General features: G+C 38.4%; 1 protein-coding gene across 1 annotated transcript in view; it reads right to left on the minus strand.

The window, feature by feature from the left end:
* eys (eyes shut homolog) overlaps positions 1-23,997 on the minus strand; it is a 425,152-nt gene that overhangs the window by 363,444 nt on the left and 37,711 nt on the right. Inside the window, exons 4-6 of the mRNA XM_041789003.1 lie at positions 13,368-13,564; positions 10,991-11,118; positions 5,968-6,082 (exon numbers count right to left, since the gene is read on the minus strand). Coding sequence (XP_041644937.1) covers positions 5,968-6,082; positions 10,991-11,118; positions 13,368-13,564 — 440 coding nt within the window. The remainder of the gene's footprint in view (positions 1-5,967; positions 6,083-10,990; positions 11,119-13,367; positions 13,565-23,997) is intronic.

The raw sequence follows: 23,997 nt of genomic DNA on the forward strand, positions 1-23,997 counted from the left end.
GAGGTCCACAGGTAATACTAGTCCCATGTGAATAGTGTATTATAATAATAGTAATATTTTCAACGGACTCAGGTTTCTCTTCATGTTTAGGTGTTTGCAATCACACACCTACCCCTGCTTGATTGTCAATGTCACCTTTCTCTCACTGACCAATCAAAATAAAGAAGGGGCAGGACTTCTAAGACCAGCTGCTGCTAATGACAGCATTTGTTTACATTGATTTTCATCCTTTTCTAGATATCTATCATCAAATAAAATAAATGTTTCATGCAGGGAGGTATTTAGAACAGACAGAGAGAAGCGGAAGTCAACTTTTGTAACCTAGCAACAGCAGACAGTAGTGAGAAGTGCTCTGAAACTGAGGCTATTGCCACTGCCAGCAGAAGAAACAGCAGCTGTAGACACAGGCCCTGATGTGACAGGGTCCGTTTAGGTGTCAGTCCCTTTATATAGCATGGCTGTTTTTTATTTGCTTCTTTAGTGTTTTTACTCCTTATGTGTGACTGTTTTTGTCCTTGATTGCTTTTAATTATTTCAGTGTGTGTGCATAAGAGTGTCTCAGTGCACGCAACAATTGTTGGACTGACACTGAAGTGCCTGGGCTGCAATCAGCAGATTGGCAACAGGTGTGTGGTGTTGGCTGAGAGAAGAGAAAAGGCAACAGGGAAGCAAGCAGAAAGTGGCATACAGCAGAGAGGAAGACAGCGGTCTCTTCCAGGAGGACAGGACAGTGAAAGAGCCACAGAGCGAGCCACCAGAATAAGCAGAGCGCAGCAGTCAGTGTCCGTCGAGCAAGGATACTCCAGCCTGTAACATCTGTTTTGGCCCAGGAACGCCATGTGTATCTATTTTGGTTTAACACGGACACTGAGAGGGCTGGCCGCAGGAGGAAACATGCATAGAATTCTAGTGTGTTGGCAGAAAACTTTAGGCTGTGTCTTCTCCTGCAGGACAGGAGGGTGGGCACACAGTGAGGCAGTTTAAATGCCATATTATGTCCTTCATTTTATGTAATACACCCTTTTAATTTTTTATATTTTGATGTGGTTTTTAACTCTGCTCAGCCCTGTTTTAATAAACCTAGCACAAAAAGTAAGGAAATTTGAGTTTGGTAGGATGTTTTGTTGTTGTAACGATGCTTCTTGGCAATAAATCTTGTACTTTTTGGGAGCCTGTTTATTTTTAGATGGTGCCACATTTGTCAGGAACATTTGTCTGTGGGATGAGCAGCAGAGCTGAGTATGTGGGTTGTGCCCATGAAAAATATGTCCAGATGTTCTCTGCCAATGCCAAACAGCTTACTCTGCCCTCTTGTTTTGAGCTTCTGGTACCCCCAGGTGATGACTATCAGGTGCCTGATTGTCATTACCTGAGCATGGGGCCTGCTAGTGGTCAGTAGGTGGCTGCTCCAAGAATCAGCATGGCACGTTTGACTGATCTGGTGTTCATCAAAACCAAGTGGTGTCACTATTTGGACTGAGTCCTAGTGCCATCTCCAAACTACAGTCCAAGTTCATTTTAACAGGGAATGTCAGAGACAGGCCTTGAAGTAGGCGTACCATGAAGACAGCATCCAAAGAGGACCATTTTCTCCACCTGTCAGCACTTGGGAATTGTAGTCTGTCTTCTACAGATTTGCAGTCAAGGGTTAAAGGACATGGATATGGCTGTCGGTTCTCTGCCCAGACAATCCAGAACAGACTGTATGCAGCCTATCTCTGGTCTAACAGAGCTGCCAGGAGGCCTGCCATGACTGCCCTTGACCATCAGGCCCATTTGCGCTGATGTCTGCAACACACATGCTAAAACCTGAACATGTAGAGGAACATTATGTTCAGCGATGAGTCCAGATTCTGCCTATGGCAGTTGGAACGTAGAGTCAAAGTGTGGAGAAGACGTCAAGAACGCTATGCTGATTGCTCCACCAATAGAGCATCATGTTTGGTGGAGGCAGTGTGATGGTGTGGGGCGGCATCTCCCTCACTGGCCAAACAAGGCTTCTCATCACTGGAGGCAATCTCAATGCAGAGATATCGAGATGAAATTCTGAAATCAGTGACAATCTCCACAGTCTGGGACAGAACTCTATCCTCCAAGATGACAACACATGCCCCCACAGAACAGATTACCTCCAGAATTTAGGAATTGAGGAGATGAAATAGCTCGCCAGCAGTCCTCACCTCAACCCCATGGAACACTTCTGGGATCAGCTTGGGTGTGACGTCTGTGCCAGAGTGACCAACACAACCACGTTGGCTGACTTGCGACAAATGTTGGTTGAAGAATGGGATGCCATCCCACCAGGCTGGTGGGATGGCAGGCTGTGTGACCAGGCTGGTGACCAGCATGAGGAGGAGGTGCTAGGCTGTTGTGGCTGTGTATGGTTCTTCCACACTCTACTGAGGCTCCTGTTTGTTAAATGAATCAATTGTTAAATTGCCAAGATGTCTTGTTTCTTCAGACTTCAATCACCCAATCCACCAAACCAGAGTAAAGGGCAGAATAAGCTGTTTGGCATTGGCCGAGAAGATTTGGCAAATTTTTCATGGCCGTAACCCACATACTCAGCTCTGCTGCTCATCCCACAAATACATGTTCCTTACAAATGTGGCACCATTTAAAAGGAAAATAAACAGGCTTTCCCATAATATAAGATTTATTGTCAAGAGGCATTGATACAACAAAGAAATAATCTACCAAACACAATTTTCTTTACTTTTTGTGCTAGCTTTAAAACCTGTGCAGCCTAATGTTGGAGTGCTGGGCTTCTTTAATAAGCTGGCAGTGTTGGTTTTCTAATTGTCAAAAATTATTTCTCTATGTTTAAATCCATAATTTTCTACCTATTTGTACTAGACAGGCCGCACTCATGCATTCCCTGGTTCACTAGCTGTGTACCTCGTACAACATTTGTGTGTACCTTATTGTAAAGTGTCACCATTTAAATTCTAAAAGGAATTATACCAGCTGAAATGATTTGTGATCTGTATTATTGATAGAAAGATTTAACTACTTATTCTTGTAAATTCAAAATGCTGAGATTCTCACAAATAAATAAAACTGGGACCATTAAAATACACAAAGAACTCCTGTTTCTAGCCAGCTGTATGAGGGTTTATCTGAGATAAGCATACATATCTATAGAAACAAAGTAGCTTATTTTTGTTATATTCAACTAAACGTTTTAAAGCCAAACATCTTGGCTGAAGTGACAGGCTCATTTGCACTGAAATAAATTTATAAAGTACAATCCTTTTATAAGAAAATAAAGCCTCTTTTTCATTTCATCATTACTGCTCTGTAGATCCAAAGACAAATCCTTTGCTGTCATTTTTCCTGTTAGGAGCATCTTCATTAAAGTGGGCAAGGAACTACATCTGCTTTAATGAACTACCCAATGGTTCATCGTACTCAAAAGAAAACTACATTAACAACATGAATAGGCATAACACATTAAACAAATCAATAAATCACCCATTTTTAGAGAGTTACACTTTGGATTATGTCTGACCTCCACCAACGAGCAGCCTCTATAAAATTGGATGTTAGATTAAGAACGCTCTCAGTGGTCTAATGGAACAAGACTGATGGAGAATAATTAGGAGCTATGGGGCATTACGGAGCACTCTCAGGTGTTGTAAAAAATACAGACGTTTGAGGAGAGTGGAGTAAATTAGACCAGAGCCTGTCCGTCTGAGCAGTGTCCACATACTCAACATGATTAATGGGTTAGAATTAGATTACCACTGCCTGTAGACATATACTGCTTACTTTCCTGTTATTCTCTTTGTTTTAGTATAATTTATGACAACTTTAAAGAACAAGGATGAAGGACCTTCATGCTGCAGCCTGATTTATGTTTAAAACCAAATCTGTTCAAAGGACCGTATCACTCTGATGTTTAAATCTTTCTGCATAAATGCATCATAAAGAGAGTTATATTCTTAGTGTTTGAAGAACCCCACGATTAAATACAATACACAAATAGATTATGCAACAAACAGATTCTTTCAATTAAAGTTTGATACAATATATATTGAACCCAACTAACTTTATTCTTAAATTAAAGCAAAATTAAAGCTAAAAATCTCCCCTTCATAGACAGCTAGCCTTTGTTAGCAAAAAAGGATTATAATCTGGGAAATAACGTTTGAGGCAAAAGAATCTCAACAGGCTACAGTAATAATTTTAACCCGATGTGTGCAAATATGACTCAGCCAGCATCTACAGCCCATTGTTTGCAAACTATTTGCATGTTGAGTATGTGTATGTATAGTAGAACTGTTGTTATGATGTCTAGTAGACAGGTGAATGGCTTCATTGGAGAGGCTAATCTAGCATATGCTAATTGAGATAGCTTTGTAGCATTTCAAATTATAGCATGGACTGTTTCACATACAGGACTGTGCAGAACATTTTAGACATGTTTGAGCCAAAAACTGAGGCTGTATAGGGTGCAGGTTTGGAGGTTAGGCACAACCCCAGTCGTGCTATGGATGTCCTTGCATATTGCCAGGGGTGTGGGAAAATAATCCGTTGAAAAAATAAGAAAGTCAAAACTTTTGGGGCGGAGAAAGGGGATGGATGTGGCAAATAAGCACGGCTTAGGGTATTGTCTGGGCAGGAAGGAGGGTTGCCACAAGCCCCTTGTCATGTTGTAGACACCCCAAGGGCCTGAAAACTGCTGGTCTCTAGGCGCATCATCTCTTTTGTCTTGAAAGACCCAGACTAAAGAGATGAGTGATTTTGTGTGTTGAGTTTGACTCTGGTCACCCCTCCAGCCCCAGGTTGTGGCTCATCAGGCCCCCTGATGAATCCTTAGTGTCCTACATGGCTAAAGGTACGGCTGAAAGGTGTCTGGAAATCTTCAAGGGTGATTGGATGAACGTTCAGTCTGTGGCATTCCTAACTAGGCAGTATAGTTTCATAATGCAAGGCTGACAGGTGGTTGTTGTTCTTGTTGTTCAACATCAGTGGAACCAGTTGGTAAATTAACATCTTATCGAAGACAGTCAGTAGAAGAGCAAAAACATCTTTTTCACCTAGAAAAGCTTTATGTGATGAGAGGGTGGCAGAGCTGGAAAATAACTGGACTTTGTTGAAACAAGGAAATGTATTTGGTATGCCTGGAGGTGATTCCTGATTAAATAAAGCTCTCTTTAGAGCACTTCTCCATGCTCATATTAAACAACATAACACAGGAGATGTGGCACACATAGGTGACAGAGATTATGGTTTATGTGCTGTTCTTTGTCGGTCTTTCTCTGTGCAGCCAAATGATTCGATTCTTTCTTTGTTAAAACTCCACGATAAAGTGCACGCTCTAAAACTCTGTAAGCATGTCAAAAGGCACAGCTTTAATGCTCCTCTTATTGTGTTAATGGCCTATCACTGAAAATATGCACCAGTGTGTAAAGACACTGGGCCATTATACAGTTATTTGGGATAAAAACACCCCTTTCCACACAAATTTACCTTATTGCATTGCAAGGTTGGTAAAAGTACAACATTAATAGAGTAAAGACTAATCAACTGTCAGTGAGAGCTAATGAAAGTGTGCTGCAGTTTTCATGACACACAAACTTTCCAATGATCAGGAAACAATTTCACCTCTGTATGACTTTAAAATAAATGATGGTGTGTAAATAAGGTCTGTAAATATTACTTATACAATGATATTACTAAGATATAACCAGGAGTTAAATCAGCCTGAGGCAATCAGCCTTTTTGTATATAGCTTTCCTCCATTCAGAAGGAAACTTTGTCAGAAACAAGGTCTTGTTCATTAAAATACTTTGCTTTTTTCCTTTCATTGATATATATCTATTTATTTGATCAGCCCTTACCAAAACAAAAAATCAGCTTTTTCTAAGGTGCATTTTGTTCAAACTGAAAAAAGGTGAGACATGAGCAGAATTTTGCAGGCTCAACAGTATTTCACTGAGCCTGAAACAGTAAATTACTTACCTGATATCCGCCAATTACCCTCAAGCACAATCCCTCATTTAGGCAGTTGATATTGAGCAGCCTGCAGTAGTCAATTATTTCTTCACAATTCTTCCCGGAAAAGCCTCTCAGACATCTGTAAAGAGGAGGTCGGTGTCATGAAAAATCAATTCACCCTCAGCACTGAGAAGGCATATTTTACTCTTAAAAGACACATGGGGCTGTAATTTTGTTTTCTACATGACCTCTCTGTGATACATGTGTGGGTGAGGTGGTGTGCATAATTATTCTTCCAATTTTGATGACCTGGATTGTCAAATGAGAAGAGTTAGTATTTCTGGACACAATAAGTAGAATAATGAATTCCAAAATATGCTTCCTAACAACTGTAAAAACAACGTTAAACTAACAGCCTTTACTTAAAATTCTCATATTTTGTGTGTTAGTTTGTAATTCAAATGGATAGAACTGCTTTCAGTAAACAAAACAAAACAAAAATATTACCATGCAATCAGGAACTCATCTCAGACATTTAAATAATGGTTTCCTATTATTATCCAAAAAGGCACCACACCAACCTTATTAATGATAAATAATACTAAACGCACATTAAAGTTCACAATGAATATTTTAAAACACCATTAGATGAGTCATGAGATTTCATTCATTCAACAATTTGCTATAATTAGTAATTTGAAGATTTTTTGCATTAAAATGTCAATATCATCTAAAAAGCCTAATCCTAAGTCATATTTAATATAGTTGGTATTATCCCAGAAAGATCCTTAATTTTATAGTCTTAAAGGAATGTGACATGTCCCATTCTGATGATGTCCAAACTCAATAAAACCTCTCAAAGTGATTAAAGGTAGGCTTTACATGTATATGTTTTGGCCATTTATCAAACATAAGCAAGCAAAGATTGTTCACAGAGTGAGCACGAGCCACCATTGTAATTATGAGCTGTGTTTTCACACATTGCTTGAGCTTGAGATGTGTCTGCTCTGAATGAGACAGTGCTTATAAATCAAGTATGGTTAATATAAGTTGGCTATTTTTAAACAGAAATAAAATTATAAAACAAACCTCTTTAATGTCAAAGTGAAAACAGATTTCTACAAAGTAATGTCAAGCCAGTATTCCTGGCTACTATTACACCATGAGGACAAAAGAACACCCAAAGCAAGTCAGAGAAAAGGTTATTGAAAAGATGAAGTCAGGGGATGGATACAAATAATATCCCAAGGCACTGAAAATCCCCTGGAGTTCAGTTAAAGCCATCATCAAGAAATGAAGGGAATATGGCACATGTGTAAATCTGCATAGATCAAACTGAGTGACTGTGCAGGAAGGAGAGAGAAGCCACCAGTAGGGGTGTAAATCACCTGTTTTATCACGACACAAACACTAATGATATTTTGGACAACTATATATATTTTCCAGTATCACAAATGCAATCACAATATGATTTTGATTTGATTTCATATAGGATTTTACAAGCAATATGACATGATTTTTATGCACAAATTTATATGGTACAGAAAAATCTCGTTATGGCAGTTTAATTCCTGAAATGTTTCTGATTTCTTTTTTTTTTTTTGGGGGGGTGGGGCCAAATGTTTTAATAACTTAAAATTCAGGGTTCCTGATTACCTTTAAATTAGGAACATACAGTAAATATGAATTATTTTGTACAAAAAAAGCATAAATGGGTTAAGTGGCAAAAGGGGTGAAAAACATGAAAAATTGGCTTAAAGTGGCTACAAAGATCAAGAGTACCTGGATGCAACCATGAAACTTCACTTCACACAGGAAGTTGGAAAATCTCTGCCATATCTTGTCTTCTAATACCGGAAGTCACTTGAACTGAATGTCTTCTTCTTCTTCTATGGCGACGATGCACGAAGAAACAAGGAAGAAGACGTTCAGTTCAAGGGACTTCTGGTATTAGAAGACAAGCTGTGGTGGTGCTTGTCTGACTTCCGGTATGAAGTGGAGGTCCTGGGCTGCATCCAGGTCCCCCTCAAAAGGATGGCAAAATCTACCTAGGCAAATGAGGACAAAACAGCCAAAATGGGTAAAAAGTGGCAAAAATGGTCAAGAATTGAAGGAAAAGTGTTGAAAAGGGTTAAAAAGTAACAGAAAAATAATTTAATTAAAAAAATAATTTCATTATCAGAATCCCAAAACTTTTAGACACACTTTTCAGGTCGAAAATGAGGTAACTGTTAGCCAGCACCAATTCCACACATCCAACATTCTCTTGATTTTTCAGGGGCCCGGCCAACTCTGTAGGCCTTGCTTTTCGAGTATCCAAACTTTTGTTCAGGTCCCGGCATGGCTGTACAGAATCCAAAAGAAAATAACGTACCTAAGTTAGACTGGCCTATTATGATTATATGCCAAAAAAGCAAAAAAAATTCAAAAAGAGGGGTGTACAGTTTCAAAGGCTGCATTTCCTGACACAAACTAAAGAAAGTGTATTTTGATGCTTTACTAGATAATGTTTTGTGAGCAGCGATGACCAGGAGTGTCATACATGAACAGCAGCAGATATGGTGAGCATGCTTTTATCTGGCTGACAGGGCATTCTGGAGAGATTTTGAAAATAATTGCCTAATTATTTAATCAATTAAAATATTACTGAGATTAATTTTCACCTACTTTATGAACTACACAAAGTAAATGTAAAAGGGGAATATTGAATGATGACAACAAATCAATCAAACATAACACTGTGTGTGTCCTTCATCAGCATGAAGTAACACTGACGGTCCTGCTGCAGCACCAAAACTTAGCAAACATGCTGTCCAAGAGGGTAGACCTATTTCAGTGGAGATAAGGGGAGCTGTTTTTCTTTTGTTTGACTTTCTCACACGTTGCCAAGATTTTATCAGAGCTGAGGAAGTTAACCACCAGCACACAGCTGCACTGTGGGCTCTCAGCCTGATGAAGAAAGCTCTATCCACACAGCTAACCAGTTTCTTGCAAAGTCAAGTGAGGTGCTTCACTGATTCTAACAAAGCTTTTTCCCTGGAGTGAGCCAAAATGAACAGCTTCTTCAGATAAAACAAAAAAAAAAAAATCTTCTCAGAGTGTAATGACCCCAGACTGTGTGCTAGTGTCGAGATTCAGGCAGGTAATAAAATATTCATTAGGGATGCAGGAAGTTGGATTTTTGCTAATATTTGAGATAAAAATGTAGCCCAGACCAAAAACTTCAGTCCTTAAAATGCTCTTTAAAAATTAAGGATGAACAAGGAAACAAACTTCAGTCCTTAAAACGTTTTAAAGTTTGAGGAATGAGGATGAACAAAGAAAAGACTTCAGCTGACACAAGTCTGTTATTGGCAATATTTACAGCTGTAATAATGAGTGTAAATATCAGCAGAAATTCTGATATCTGTTGATATTAGTATTAGCCAATAGCATCCTGGACCCTTGACAATTTGGCATTTAATTATGCTCTTATTTATAGTGCTATTTATTGTTTTTATTGTATTATTTTTCAGAGGGTAACTTTCAAATAAATAATGACGAAGCCTGGGGGACTAATTTTCCCTGGAGCCCTTGCAGGAGGACACATTCTTCTCTCTGATAAGACGAGACCTGAGGACACTCTGTAGGGGGTCCACAGGTATTAAACCCAGTGTGACCCCCCCCCCATTCCACTGCCAGTCCAACACCATTCAAGCAGCAGACCAGTTCTCTTCCACTGATGCCTTATTTTCCCAGCTTTAACATACCACAGTCAGCAATCGGTCAGTCAAGTACAAAGAGTTTTCTTTCTTTCCTTCGCCGTCATCCAGACAGGAGTGCTGCAGAAAGCCCACCTGTATCCGAAGAAGGACACACAACTTTTTCTCCTGCCTCAAAGGGACGATACGAGCCCTGTTCTCATCCTCAAGCTGAACCTTAACTCGCTGGAACCGTGTGTGATTTGAGTCTGTTAAACATCAGACTCAAATCACACACCTTGATTACAAGTAAGAGGCTGTGATTTGAGCAGAACTAGCTGTAGGATGTGTTTCATGTGCATTCATTGAAAGCTGTGATTGCTGTCCTATTGTCTGCTCACGTGTTGTTGATTTATTTTGCAATGTCCACATTTATGCAACACATTGCCTACACCAACACAAACATTAGAGCAGTAAAAGTCTTTCCACTGAGTTTCTGTGTGGTGAATTAATCGTGCTAATGTTGTAGCTGAGAGCTTAAGTTTCTTTCCCAATCTTCCTCATCTTTAGTCACATGTATGGAACACCATGTGACTCAGACATTTAAGACCATCAGCCATCCTCTCAGACACATTTTCCATGCTTTGCTTTGCTTGTAAATAATTCATTTTGTTGTAGATTAGTACTGTTTTGTTGCTGCTTTGTTTAATGAATTCTATTATGAATTCAAAGACAAACTGTCTGTGATTATTGTGCACAAACATTGTAATATTTCTGCTGGTTGGGGGGGTGGGTGTACTGTATTAGGCCTTGCATCGATAAAGATACCAATATTCTTTAAATTATCATAATATTATTATAAAAATCTTAATAATGACAATGATTTTGCCCCTTTTGGTTTCCAGATTGGTGCCCTGTATTTATTAATCCAGTTTAATAATTGTATTCATTTATACTTACAATTAGAACCATCATTATTGTATCTTTTATGTTAATAAAAACTTAGCATTAAAACCCCAACCCTATCTAATCAATGCAACAGCTAAATATACTACATGAGTGGTTGGATATACAGACAATATACTGAAAGATTTCTTTGTTCTTTACATGAGTTTTTCTGCAAAAAGGACAAAAATCAGGACTATCACCAGCAACAATGAGGTTTTAGTACTGCCAGACAGGTAGGTATTAGTCATAGAGCTTTTAAGGGAAATGTAAATCCTAATCACATTAAATGACTGGGAAATAATAAAAGAGCCATTTAAATTCCCTCTCTGCAGTAGAAATATTCACAAGACATCCCAATCATCTATAAAGGTGCTCCTGACAGCAGCCTCTATTACTGTAGATCCCTGTATTTGTTTCACCTGCATACATAATCATTTCCCCTGGACACACAGGTGGCATTGTTCAGACACGGTGATGGGCTGCACAGGTTCTGCTGCCTCCTGCACATCGGGGCCATGGTCCCATCTGCACAGACGCACTCGGAGTCCTGCACATACACAGAGAAATAAACCAGGTCAGCCGTTAGCTCCAAGAAAAAGGGTTAGACTGCATGTGAGACCACTTTTCTGTTGAAACATCATCAACCAAAAATGACATTACCAAACATTTGAATCTGTATGTCTATTACTACAAACCTCAATTCCAAAGAAGGTGGTACATTGTGTAAAACGTGATTAAAAACAGTAGACAGTGATTTGCAAATCAACCTACATTCAATGAAATGCCACAAACATAAGGTATTTAGAGTTTAACCCGATTAGAGTTTACGACCATAAAGTTGGTTGACTTTTGGAAGTAAACACCCATCATGAATTTGATGCCAGCAAAGTTTCAAAAAAGATGGAACAGGATTTGTTCTCCACTGTTTTTGCATCACATTTTCAACACTCTGGAAGCGTTTCAGGATGAAAATGGAATTCTTTCCATTGTATATCTTAAGTTGCTTAAGAGTGCACAGTTTGCTGTTGTTGTATCTTGCACTTCATAATGTGCTATACATTTTTGATGGGAGACAGGTCTAGTGCCTGCACTCTCTTACTGTGGAGCCATGCTGTAACTTGAGCAGAATGTGTTTTGGTCTTGTCTTGCTAAAGAATAATAAATAATGCAATAACCTTGAACAACTTCTCACTTAACTGTAGATAACTCTAACCACAATTCTGTATTTATCTGTATTGATAATAACTTAATAGTAATTTTTTTTACCACAAGCCAATCTTAAACCACAAATGTCAGAAGTGTCTCACCTGGGCTAAGGAGGAAAAGGACTGGACAGCTGATCAGTGGTCCAAAGTCCTGTTTTCAGATGAAACTAAACTCATCAGAATCCTAGTTTCCACTGTCAGTGAAGGTTTGGGAAGCCGTGTTATCTGCTGCTGTTGTTCCACTGTGCTTTATCAAGTTTAGAGTCAATACTGGCAGCTGTCTACTGGGAGATTTTAGCACACCACATGCTTCCATCTGCTGAGGAGCTTAATCCAGATGCTGATTTCCTTTTCCAGCAGGACTTTGCACCTACCTACAGTGAAGCGGAAGCTACCAAAAACTGCTTTTCCTGGCCATGATACCACTGTTTGATTGGCCAGCCTACTGGTCTGGCCTGAACCCCACAGAGGATCTCTGAGGAAAAGTGAAGAGGAAGAGGAAGAGACACCAGACTCGAGCTGAAGGCGACTATTAGAGCAACTTGGACCTCATAACACCCCAGCAGTGCCACGGACTAATTGTGCAAGAGGAGCTCCAACCAGCACTGGAGTGCATAAATGAATAGGATTTCCAGAAGATGAACATTTTTATATTATTAATCCTTTTTTGGACTGATGTTTTGTGATCTTCTAATATTCTGAGATAGTGCATTTTGGACTTTTGTGAGCTTTAAGCCATAATCATCAACAGTAAAACAAATGGTCATGATATTTTTACTTTGTATGAGATGATGTAGAATATATGGAGGTTTCCCTTCTTGAATAAAGTCATAGGAAAATAACTTTTTCATTATATTCTGATTATATTCTGATTTATGAAGATGCACCTGTATAAGGGAGAAGAGGACCAATCCTGCAGGTCCATATATAACCCCCATCCTTGAGTACACTAAGAAGAAGTTAATCCATAATGCATGCTTTGGACATTAAAGGAGGCCAAAAATGTACTTAAGTTCTTGAGATTCAGAAGTTAAAGAGATTTAAATGTCTTCATAAACAATTAGAAAAAGTCTGGGTGTTGAGCTGCAGCTCTATCAGGAGATATTTTGATAAATGTGCCTTTTAGTTTGCTTATTCTGGCATTCTTCTGTAGGCTGTGAGAATGAGTAGAGCACTCAGCAAACTGTAATGAACAAAACAAAGGTCAGAGGAAGACAATTAGAGCATTACAGTGTTTTCTCTAGTGTATCCTTGGGAACATTAGAAACTCTACAGCCTCTGCAAAATGTATGACCACAAAAGCATTTCCTCCGAAAGGTGAAAATTGCAGCAGGCCTCCAATTACGAAAAGCTTTTGATGAGAGCCATTTCAAACTGGTACTTAAGTATGCGCTGGGTCATTCAATCAAAATGCTTGAGGAAGCAAACACTCTTTCCCTCTGCTCATCTACACGCGGAAATATTAATTTCTCTTGCAGCCTTCAGAATGAAGCTATTTGATCTTGTTTCAAGACACCATAATCATTTTTTATGTGCTGCTTCTTGTTTACCTCCTACTCTAATGAACAAATAAAGGATATTAAATCCTCACATGCTCCCCTGCAGTGCAAATTTGTTCCTCTTGACATGCGTACAACATGCAATCCAAGTCAACTGGAGAGTCGCAGTTGAGGCCTGTGAATCCTTCTGGACAATGGCAAATAAATCCTTTGAGGTTTTCCTCACATGTGCCACCATTTCTGCACGGATTTGGATCACAAGGCGCTCTTCTCTTCTCACAAGGTGGGCCTGCAAAAATAGACACAGAAAACATAGTTTGTTTTTAAATTAAAGGAAAGCACTAACATCTGGAAACCATACTATGACGTCTAAAGATCATTAACTTGGTTTATCTAAAAATATAGAAGCTCTGCTTAAATTAGTTAAACCCCATGTGGTGAAGAAAATGAAGTGAGTCAGATTTAAAACATGCTTCCATGTAATTTGTCGGCATTTCTGCCTCAAAATATGAGACTGGCTTAATTCATAAAGCATGAAGGAAGGGGTGATTGATGTCTGTTTATTAATAATTACATAGTGTGGGTGAAAGTGGGATTGCTTTTAGCCACTCTGCATATACATTATTTAAGAAATCAGTCACAAAATTACAAAAAGCAAGAGAAAAGACTGAATAGCATCACGGCTGAAAGAAACCCATACTGTCTTCTGATTAATCCAAATTCAAGACAAATTCCAACATTAAAAATAAAGATAATGCAAAAAACGGGACATGCATCAATTCACTTTTTTCTCCTTTTTTCCATAATTACCAGTAAAGTTTGGGTGTTTTCTCTGATCGCTTCTTATTTTTCTTATCTCCAGGTATCAACGGTTATTCTCACTTGATAACATATAAATACTGGTTGTTTAAAAAAAAAATCAGGGAAAATGTACTCAATCTCATTGGAAAAAAGTCAGTCTGCAAGAGAACTTCAGCTTAAGAGAAGATTTCTTTTCCAGTAAGACAATGAGCCAAAGCATACAGCAAATGCTATACAGGAATGGTTTGAAGACAAAAACTTCAATGAGCAGTTTTGCAAAGAAGAATGGAGTAAAGTGTCCAGATGTGTAAGCCTGATCAAGATCTATACACACACACTCAGTGCTGTGATTGCAGCCAAAGGTGCATCTACTTAATACTGACTTTAAGGATGTGAATGCTTATGCAGCCACTTATTTAACATTATGTGTTTTCATTATCTGATGTTACTTTGACCTTCAAAGGAACCCTGCACGATCAGACAAGTTCAAATCTTGTAAGATAAGATATTCGGATATCTGACGGATATTGAACTAAAAAAACTCACTAGATATCTGCATTTTGTGTAATTTGAGTTTATAAACTCACCAGGAGGCCGCCATATTTTGGTCTGTGCTGGCACTGTGACGTCACAGTGCTGCAGCGCTCCTCATCATTCCCATGCAGTAACCACTGTTTCAGACTGGCAGCCGGTGTTAGGGCTGCATCTCAGAGATGCTGCACGCCTCACGCACGGAGAGTTTTAAGATTCTATTTTTTCCTTGCACCACGAGCGGTTATCAGTCAAACTAGACAGGAAAATTATAAATACAGAGCCATATTTACCTTGTTGAAGCAAATATTTACATCCACATTGGTAGAATATGTTTGAAATCAGTTTCTTGATGAACCAGATGAAGGCCACGAGCTAAAATGTGTCTGTTTAATTAAGTTGTTCCCCGAACTTCTACGATTTATGAAGCTTTCTGTTTCCACGTGGTTCAAAATGTTGCAGGTATAGATACACACAGTATGAAAACACTTCCGGTTTTGCTCTTTTCAAAGTAAAAGCCCATTTTAGCATTTCTTTGGAGAAACTCCCATCGTTTGTACATATGGCTTTTATTTTAAAAAGCTACCAGCATGCTTCCACTATATGCTGAATCCAATCACTTGTAGGGAGGTTTATTGAGGTACATCTTAGGAGGAATGACAGGGCTTTGACAGCAAGGAGACAAAACCAACACGCAGCAAACCCGTGTCTGGTATGAAACTTGTCATGGCAGCAACAGCTGCAAGCAGAAAAACATCTGAGAAACGGTTACTGCTTAGCAAGGGCGAGGAGCGCGATGGCTAAGTGTCGTCACACACTTCAAATGCAGACCAAGACACAGCGGTTTCCTGGTGAGTTTATAAGCTCAAATTTACTCAAAATGCAGATATTTAGGATATCTAGAGTTTTTTAGTTAAATATACATATGAGAAATACAAATATCTATCCAACAACATGAACTTGCATGCAGGGTTCCTTTTAAAGGTTTGTTTTTTTTGTCAAAAAAAGCCAGATTATACTGATCATGACTGATTTATAAAATCAATAAAAGAGTTAAACATCTAAGGAGGAGAATTCTTTTTATAGGCACTGTGAATATTTAACAAATCCATAAATGAATATTAACACTGTGCATGCTTTATGAAAATGTTTTTTTCTATCAGGTAAGAAGTGAAGGTGGAAGCAGAAGGAGTCAGGCACACATGTGAATAATATAGTCGTATTGTGCGACTAATTCAAAGCTCATTTTGTGGTGTAAAAAAAGTTCATGAGAGTTGTGAAATCAAAATGAAAGAAGCCAGATGACATGAAATTGTGATTAGAAATACCATTTTTGGTTCCTACACCTTTGATGTTGGCAACTTATCATGTTAAATATGGACCGAAATAATAAATGAGTTCACAGGTTCCCTAGAAAGATATTTAGAAGTTAAAATCTTGTAGGTTAAGAGAAACTAGGTTAAAACCTCTGTCCCATATACAGTAAGAAGAAGAGGAGTTATCTTAAAGACTTATAAATGATTTTCATGGAGGATTTCTGAAGTCGGGGCCACAGCCTGGTTCATAAGCATATCCTTAGATAAAGTAATTCTGAGCTAAGCTTTAGCCAGTAGTTTTTTCTTAATGCTGAAGTACCACAACACTTTCCCCAGCAGCAGCAGCTTAAGCAGAGACAGGCCAATGCCATCCTGACATTGTATGCAAAGGATAAAATTAGACTGAATTCACTGGAGGTTCAAGGTGAATAAAACTTGATGTTATTCCCCAGTGAGGGTTTTCATTTTTGTGTTCTTCTCAAGGTGCCTACACATTTATCTTTGCACCGACTCTTTCTTTGCATATTTCCCATAATCCCCCTGCTGATACAAGTGCTCATGTCCCAGAGGCTCCTCGTAGCCTCCTCTGTGGGCATCAATCTTACCGTGTGCAACTTCAGGGCCGGCTTTTCTCTTCGACTCATTTTACAACAGAAATTGAGTTTTCAGAACTGGTCGAGTGAAAGTTGCACCAATGCAAACTATATTTAAGGCCCATTTCATCTTTCATGTATATTTATGACACAGATAATGGCTGCAGCGCCCATTTTACTTTAGGTCATGCATGGGATGTAGTAATGATTGCTTTTCACAAACTGAGCTGTGTGCCACAGATCTGTTTATCTCAAACGCCCTTATCATTGCTGTGATTATTAACTGCAGCAATCTAATATACATAAAGTAACAACAGTGTGTCGATATCTAATTAAAAGGACTAACAAGGGTAATGAATGTTAATATAGTCCAAATTAAACTTAAAAAATTTCATATTACTACCAACAAGCTTGCAAAAACAATTAACACCTTATACCAAATGGAAACAGCCGTATAACGATGGTAATACCTCTCAACAAATACCCGAGAGGTGTTGCAGAGGAGAGTCAAATCAAAAGAAAATCTTATTTGAAACGTCCCATGAGTTTGCCTCATTATTCTGTGCGCATAGACTTTGGCCTACGAGGGCAGCCGGCGCTGGAGCAGCCACTAACTTCCAGTTGATTAATGAGGCAACTGAAGCGGGGAGTGTGAGAGAAAGCACAAGCCCCACAGAACCCCCAAGAAGCTGAAGCGACAGCAGGACACCGTGACTATGCGAAAGCACCCGGCGGAGGCCACTTACTTGAAGGAGCAACAGCAATTAAGGCAAATTAGATAAAAGCTACAAAGATGGAGGGAGCTTATAATTCAGCGTGTTTCTGACTGGAGTTTTAAGCACTGAAAATCAAACAAGGGTGCACTTTTTCTGCAAGGACGCCTGTTTCATTTGTTGTTATTTAATCTATCTTTCACTGGTTATTGATCAATCCTTTCTTTTTGATAGTGCCGATCTAGACCAGTGGTTCCCAAAGTGGCAGTCAGGACCCCCAGGGGAGTTGGGAGACAGTGAAGGGGGGTTGCGGGATGCTTTCCATAAAAAAAAGACAGTTTTCATATGATTTAAAATCCTAATTTTATCTATTATTTTACAAAATATTGTTAAAATGAGTTCAAATTAAAATCAAACCACAGTTATCAAATTATTTTTGTGCTTCAATGCAATTAAAAGTTATTAAAAAAATACTTAAAATGTAAGTTTTATACATGATGCTTTGTGCAGTATCATGCACTTTATCCCCTGGGCTGAAAAGTTTGGGAACCCCTGATCTAGACAAATGGTAACCTCTAGGGATGTAGCCGTACATAAAATTCTGGGATCAGTAAGTACCTCGGTTTTTAAGTCACAGCTCGGTACATTTTCAGAATGATAACTGAAGAAAATTCAACACAAAAAAACAAGTAGAAAATAAATACATATCAAAATTAATCATTCTCGTTGGCCATTTAGTTTATTGTTCTTCTTCTGCACCAGCTATCTTCTCCTTCACACTTTGTTGTATCAACACCATTTAAACTATAAAAAATTCAGTTTCTTTGTCATTCGAGTGCTAGGACTTTTCTCATTTCTACCTTTTGCAATTTTTAAAACATGGCTATATTCATGCTATTTTCATATATTTCTATGCTTTCCCAGTCATTCAATGCAATTTTCAGCTACTTTTAGGCCAAAATCTGCTATTTTTATGCTATTTTCAGCTATTTTAAGGCTTCTTTCAGTTATTTTTATCCTTTTTGAGCTATGGAATGCCATTTTCAGCTACTTTTATGCTATTTTTCTGCTATTTATATGCTATATTATGCTATTTTTTGTGATTTTGGCTAATTTCAGCAGTTCTTCCACAATTCAGCTTTCAGCTTCTCCACACAATTTCAGCTGAAATTGCAATTTTGATCTACTTACATTTAAATTAGGAATAATGCTGCTCCTATTAAAAAGGTCTTCAATACATAAAGATAACTATATAAATTATTCAAATACTAGTTTAATTATTTTCATTGATATAATGGCATTGATACCCTTTCCTCTAATTTTCAAATTTCCCAGCTGACCTTGAACACACCATACTATCACCGTCAGTTCGTTAAGTGTGCTAATTAGCATCTATCTTGCTGATTTCAACACAGACTTCAGCAGAGGATTACTTCTTTTACAGAGTTTTAAAGTTTGGGAGCACTTTTTACAGCCCATCTGAGCAGATAAAGAAGTTCGAGTCTGCCTGGATTCTGAGGATATGGCAGACATGACAGAGTCTCTCTCTCCCCCTTTCCCAAGGCTGCCATTGGAAGGTTAATTAATTTGATTAATTTGATTCCCAAAACCAGTGCACTAATGAAAGAGATGCCAAGTCATGGGAAGTGATCTTTTTATGTCGAGAGATGAAGGAGATGAATCTTTATTTTGCTTAGATCTGCTTAGAAACTGTCATTTAGGCCTAATCACTTTTGTCTTCTCAGAAATTGCCATAAAGAGGCTTTTCAACTTCCAAACAGAGCTGTGTTTGCTCTGGTTTTCTCCTAGTCACAATGACGCTGTGCCGTTCCAAATGCTTTAATTGATCCGATGGTCGTGCTGTCGGTGACGCACCTGCTGAATAATGTCCAAACTTCTGTCCTTGTCTGTGTCCACTGTTGTATTTCACTGGGAAAAAAAGTATAATAGGAGACGTTTTAGCTCTGACTATTCAGGCTACACTGTTGTTTACCATGGCTGTATGGATGCCTGGACAGTGTGTTGCGCTCCTGTTTTCCTGTGTAGACACTTTGCTCCACATGTACTCATTCGGTACACGTTTGTAGTGTATCAAGAGGTCCGTATTGAATCGGTACGGTACTAAAACGTGTACCTTTACACCTGGGAACCTTTGAAGCTGGTGGACTGTCCAGATTTGACGTATGTCTAAAGCAACAGCTCTTATGTGTTAAAATCATCATGGTGTCATCATTATTCGACTTCCATGTTTATCTGCTTCCTTTACCTGCCTGATGACATCACCCTCAAACCACCACTGATTTCGTTAAGGAACAAAGGAGGCAAAGACTCATAAAAAACCTGCTGCAAGTAAATAAAAAATGCACAGTAACAAAGGACCATATTTTATGTGCAGAGGCACTGACTTTTCAGATTCACTCTAACAGTATGAGACAGTCTGCATGAGAAGTGTCACCCCTGCTGAGCAGATTATTCTGATTTTACCATGAACTATTCTAGCAACAGAATTGTGGATGCAGGCCTTTTACTTTAAATTATCTGGATCCATTTCTGACATTTAAAAAAAAACGTTTGTGAAAATTGGTATTTGAGGGGTAAGGTGTAACTATTTATGTCACTAAAAATAAGCTACCTCCTGTGTTTCCATCCAGTATACCTGCTGCTTTTAGATGTTTTTTTCAAATGAAGATAATTTACAGATCCTGACCAGAAAGGACCACATAACTATCCTTTTCCTCTGTTTTAGAGTTGAGAAAATTACCTGCAGTCCTCTGACCATCCTTAGGGTTCACTCAGCTCTTTATCAGTATTCAACAGTAAGCTGTGTTTTAACAAGCTACCCACTAGCCCCGCTGAGGGCTAAACCAACCAAATTAGGGAATATAAATGTCTTTAACAGGTGCATAAAGATATATAACACATTCAATGTCATATTAACACTTATAAAAACAAACCTTGATGCTCTACAGTCTTCTCTAACTTTACCCACACACTGGTACCTTCTATAAGAGTCTGTGCGCAGAGGTCCTGCAGCAACTTTTGGATCAAACCAACTGCGGAAATGATGATTTCTTTATTTAACCTTCTACTAAAACCTAAAAAAACGCCATAAAATTTCACTTACATAATTTGTGTATCACATTTGATGTATTTAGCATTTCTAGCAATCTATAATCCACTGGAGGATCCATTTTTATCATTTATCAGATTGATACAAAAGGTTTTTAAGGAAGTTTTTGATCACATTTACTTGACAGACATCTCACAAAACTGTGTATCAAATATGATACCATAAGGGTATGATGTTGAAATTTGAGGGGGAGTAAAATCAAATTGAAATATTATTTTTTCATTACTGCATTGTCCATGGAATTAGAAAACTTAAGTAGTATTAAGATTTTTTATTTTATTTATTTATTTTTTTTGGGGGGGGGGGGTGTAATATCTTGCAAAAATATAATGACGCTTGCTGCAGCCACTATGACAAGAAACATCCTGCTTGCTATGCTTGATTCATGACTTCTCAGAGAAGCCCAGTGAGCCGGCTAAAATTTGGGTGAATTCAGTTTGAAATCCCTCATTCCTGTTCAAAATGGTAAAACGTGGAGAGCTCACTGAAAATGAAAGTCTGCATTAAAGCACTTCATGGTACTGGATGGTCTCTGAGACAAATATGACAGGTGGTCTAATAAATTTGTTAAGCACTGTGCATGTGTCCAGAATTTCCCCGATGGAGATCAATAAAGTCTCATCTTGTCTATCTTATCTTATGTGTCCTCACTTTGTTACCTGAGATCAAAGCAACAAAGTCTTCTTGATAACCTCTCCAAAACTCAAGGATTTTTTAATTTACTTAAAAATAATAATAATAATAAATAAATAAACAGAAAAAGGCACATACATGTCTGCTCTATGGAAATGTTTATGGATGCTACCAGTCTTTTGTATAATTGTGTAGTTTTGTCCAGTGTCTTTGGTTTTATTGTATGTAAATCCAATATTTATCTTGGACATCCCTTAAAAAATTGGCTAGCACCCTTAAAATCCAAACCACGTGGACCCAAGATTTGTGTAAAGGTGGTTTCACATTAGGGACCTGAGTTGGATCAAAGTACACTTGACCACAAAGTCTGATTCATTTGATCAGTGGTCAGCAATATCTAAATATTTAGTAGAGCAGGAAATGTATTTTCACCCTTTTTTCTTGGACTTAATGTGTGTAAACACAAGGCAGACAGAGATATAATTATAAAAGACAATTGTCTATGTTTATTAAAATATATGCATGCATTTCTATGCAGAAGTGAATTAATATCAGATGATAATTAGGATTTTGTGCTTTTGCATAATGTTTGTTAATGGATGACCCTTTTGCTTCCCATCTGTATGCACACTTTATTTTCTCAGAGGAGCTATTTTTGGTTCTGACCACGGTTGTTAGTTAAAGTTCTGTTATGAGGGAAGAATTGTTGATTAGTGCTAGAGAACCTAACAAAGAATGAAAGAAGGAGTCCGACTGAAGAGGTGGTCTCAAGCCTAATTAATTTGTATTCAAGCATGGACTGCGGGGGATGTCAACGCAACCATCCTCAACTACTGGGTACTTGTCAGCCAAGAAAGCTGAGGTAAGGCTCAACATATCCTGTCTTTTCAGAAACTGTTGGATTTGTGCAGCGGACTCGTGTCATCCTCTGAGCTGCACGGTAGTGTGGAAGACTCATTGCTGGCATCTGAGAAATAACAGAGTCTCCATTATAGCAGGAAACATCAACAAAGACAGTGATGTGATGTGGTTGCTTCTTCCTTTCCTTTTTGTCTGAGCATTTATTCTCTTGCCTTTGGTCATCTAGACAAAAACTAAACCTTCTTTTGTCAGTTTTGGTCATATTATTCTTCTCATCAAACAGTGTGTACACACAGATACGCTCAGGCATGAATCAGTGGGGCAAATGTGAAAGCAGACCAGTTGGGGAGAGGGGAATAGTAGTGGTGTAAAGGTACGTGTATTCGTACCGAACCCTTTCATTATGGGCCTCTCCGTATGGTACAGACGAGTACCAAATAGGGCTGGGCAATTAATCCCAAATGAGATTCAATCGCAATATGGCCTGCTGCAATTTACAAATCACAGATGTTGCAATGTTGCTTTAATTTGACTTATGTCAAAATACCAGTTTAAAACATTCATTTTTGTTGCAGCAGCAATCAAAACAATCAAGTGCCATTTTTTAAAATGGTTCACAAAAATCTTCCTTTTTCATGTTTTATGTCCATTTTTCTTAATTATAACGGTGACATAGAAACAAAAATCCCCATTCAATAAAGCAGTTGATATCAAATTTGCAATATGAACGACAATCACTGCAATTAGATAGATGTCTTTAATTGTTCTGCCCTAGTTCATTCTAATATTGATGAAGCTTAGCGCTAGTTTATGTCATACCCCTAACCACAGTTGGCTGATAGCCAGCTGACACCAATTATTGCCTCACAGCCAATCACAACTCTTCCTGTCAACACAGCAGTTTATTTAAATATGACATAGTTCTCACTAATCCCTGCTTGCATCAGTGCTGATGCATCCCGCTGCTGCTGGCAAAGCTTCACCTCCTCCACCCCAGCTTCCTCCTTTACAGCTTAAAGCTTGTTGCTCCCCCCTATTCAGATTCATGCTACTAAGAGTGAATTGCTTCTGAAAAATACATCTGTTCATACGGGGGCTTCAAGCTAAGCACCCCCTGGCAAAGCATGCTGCTTGATTATCCCAGGGAGCATCACTAGAGCAGAGCCTTCACTGTTAAGTAAAACTGTAGTAGATCCATTTTGCAATATAATTGTTAAATGCATGATGAGAGTGTTCGAACCGTGACTTCAAAATCAAGGTACATACCAACCAAAATTTTTTCAGTACCATTACACCCCTAGGGAATAGAGAGAAGCATGCCTGGACATGGTACGAAATAACCAACAGCTGCATAATGCATGACTTTTTCTATCAGTCAGATCATTTTGAGACAAAAGTTCACACTTGTATAATTTTTCCTTGAGCTGAGATCTTCTATTTTTCTCTTTTTGGAGGAAAAATTTAAAAAATACCCTTTTGGTTATCCCTTTCATCAGAGAAATGGATAAAAATGAATAAACTTTTAAACCCATAGTCAACTCTGCAATGGAAATTTATGAGAAAAATGATTTAAGGCTCATTTGAAATTACTTTGCAGATTGATCTGGTAATTCATGGTTGCATTCATCAATATGACTGTATTATTAGCCCTTCATTTGATAATAAACATCCTGCATTCAGTCCAATGATCTTATAATTCTCTGTTGGTGAATATTAAAATTCCTCTCCTGTTGTACTTTTCTCTTAGTGTATAGACTTAATTTCCTCTTGTGTAACCTAATGCCAGACAGGACTGGAAGTAACCTTGAAAGCACTCCTGCAAAATAATAAGCTGAAAGCATGGGCTGGACTGGAAAGGCAAAGCTATGACACTTCAAGAATGCTGCCAGGACAAATTGTGCTCCAAACAACACAATGAATCAATGTGAAGAGCCACCTGGACTTTTTACTCCGGGAAGTTCATCGAGGTTTGTTGTTTTTTACAGCAGACGGTGATATCCAGGGCAGCCAGGGAAGAATCCAGGTCTTCTAACTCATTTGTGTGTAATAACCTGCCTGTACATTACTGCTGCAAATGAGACTCATTAAGGATATAATGGGTGAAGCTGTAATGTCCCATAAAGCAGCCTGAGGATCACTGTTGC

This window comes from Cheilinus undulatus, linkage group 6 (assembly GCF_018320785.1).
Source record: "Cheilinus undulatus linkage group 6, ASM1832078v1, whole genome shotgun sequence".
Lineage (NCBI taxonomy): Eukaryota > Metazoa > Chordata > Actinopteri > Labriformes > Labridae > Cheilinus > Cheilinus undulatus.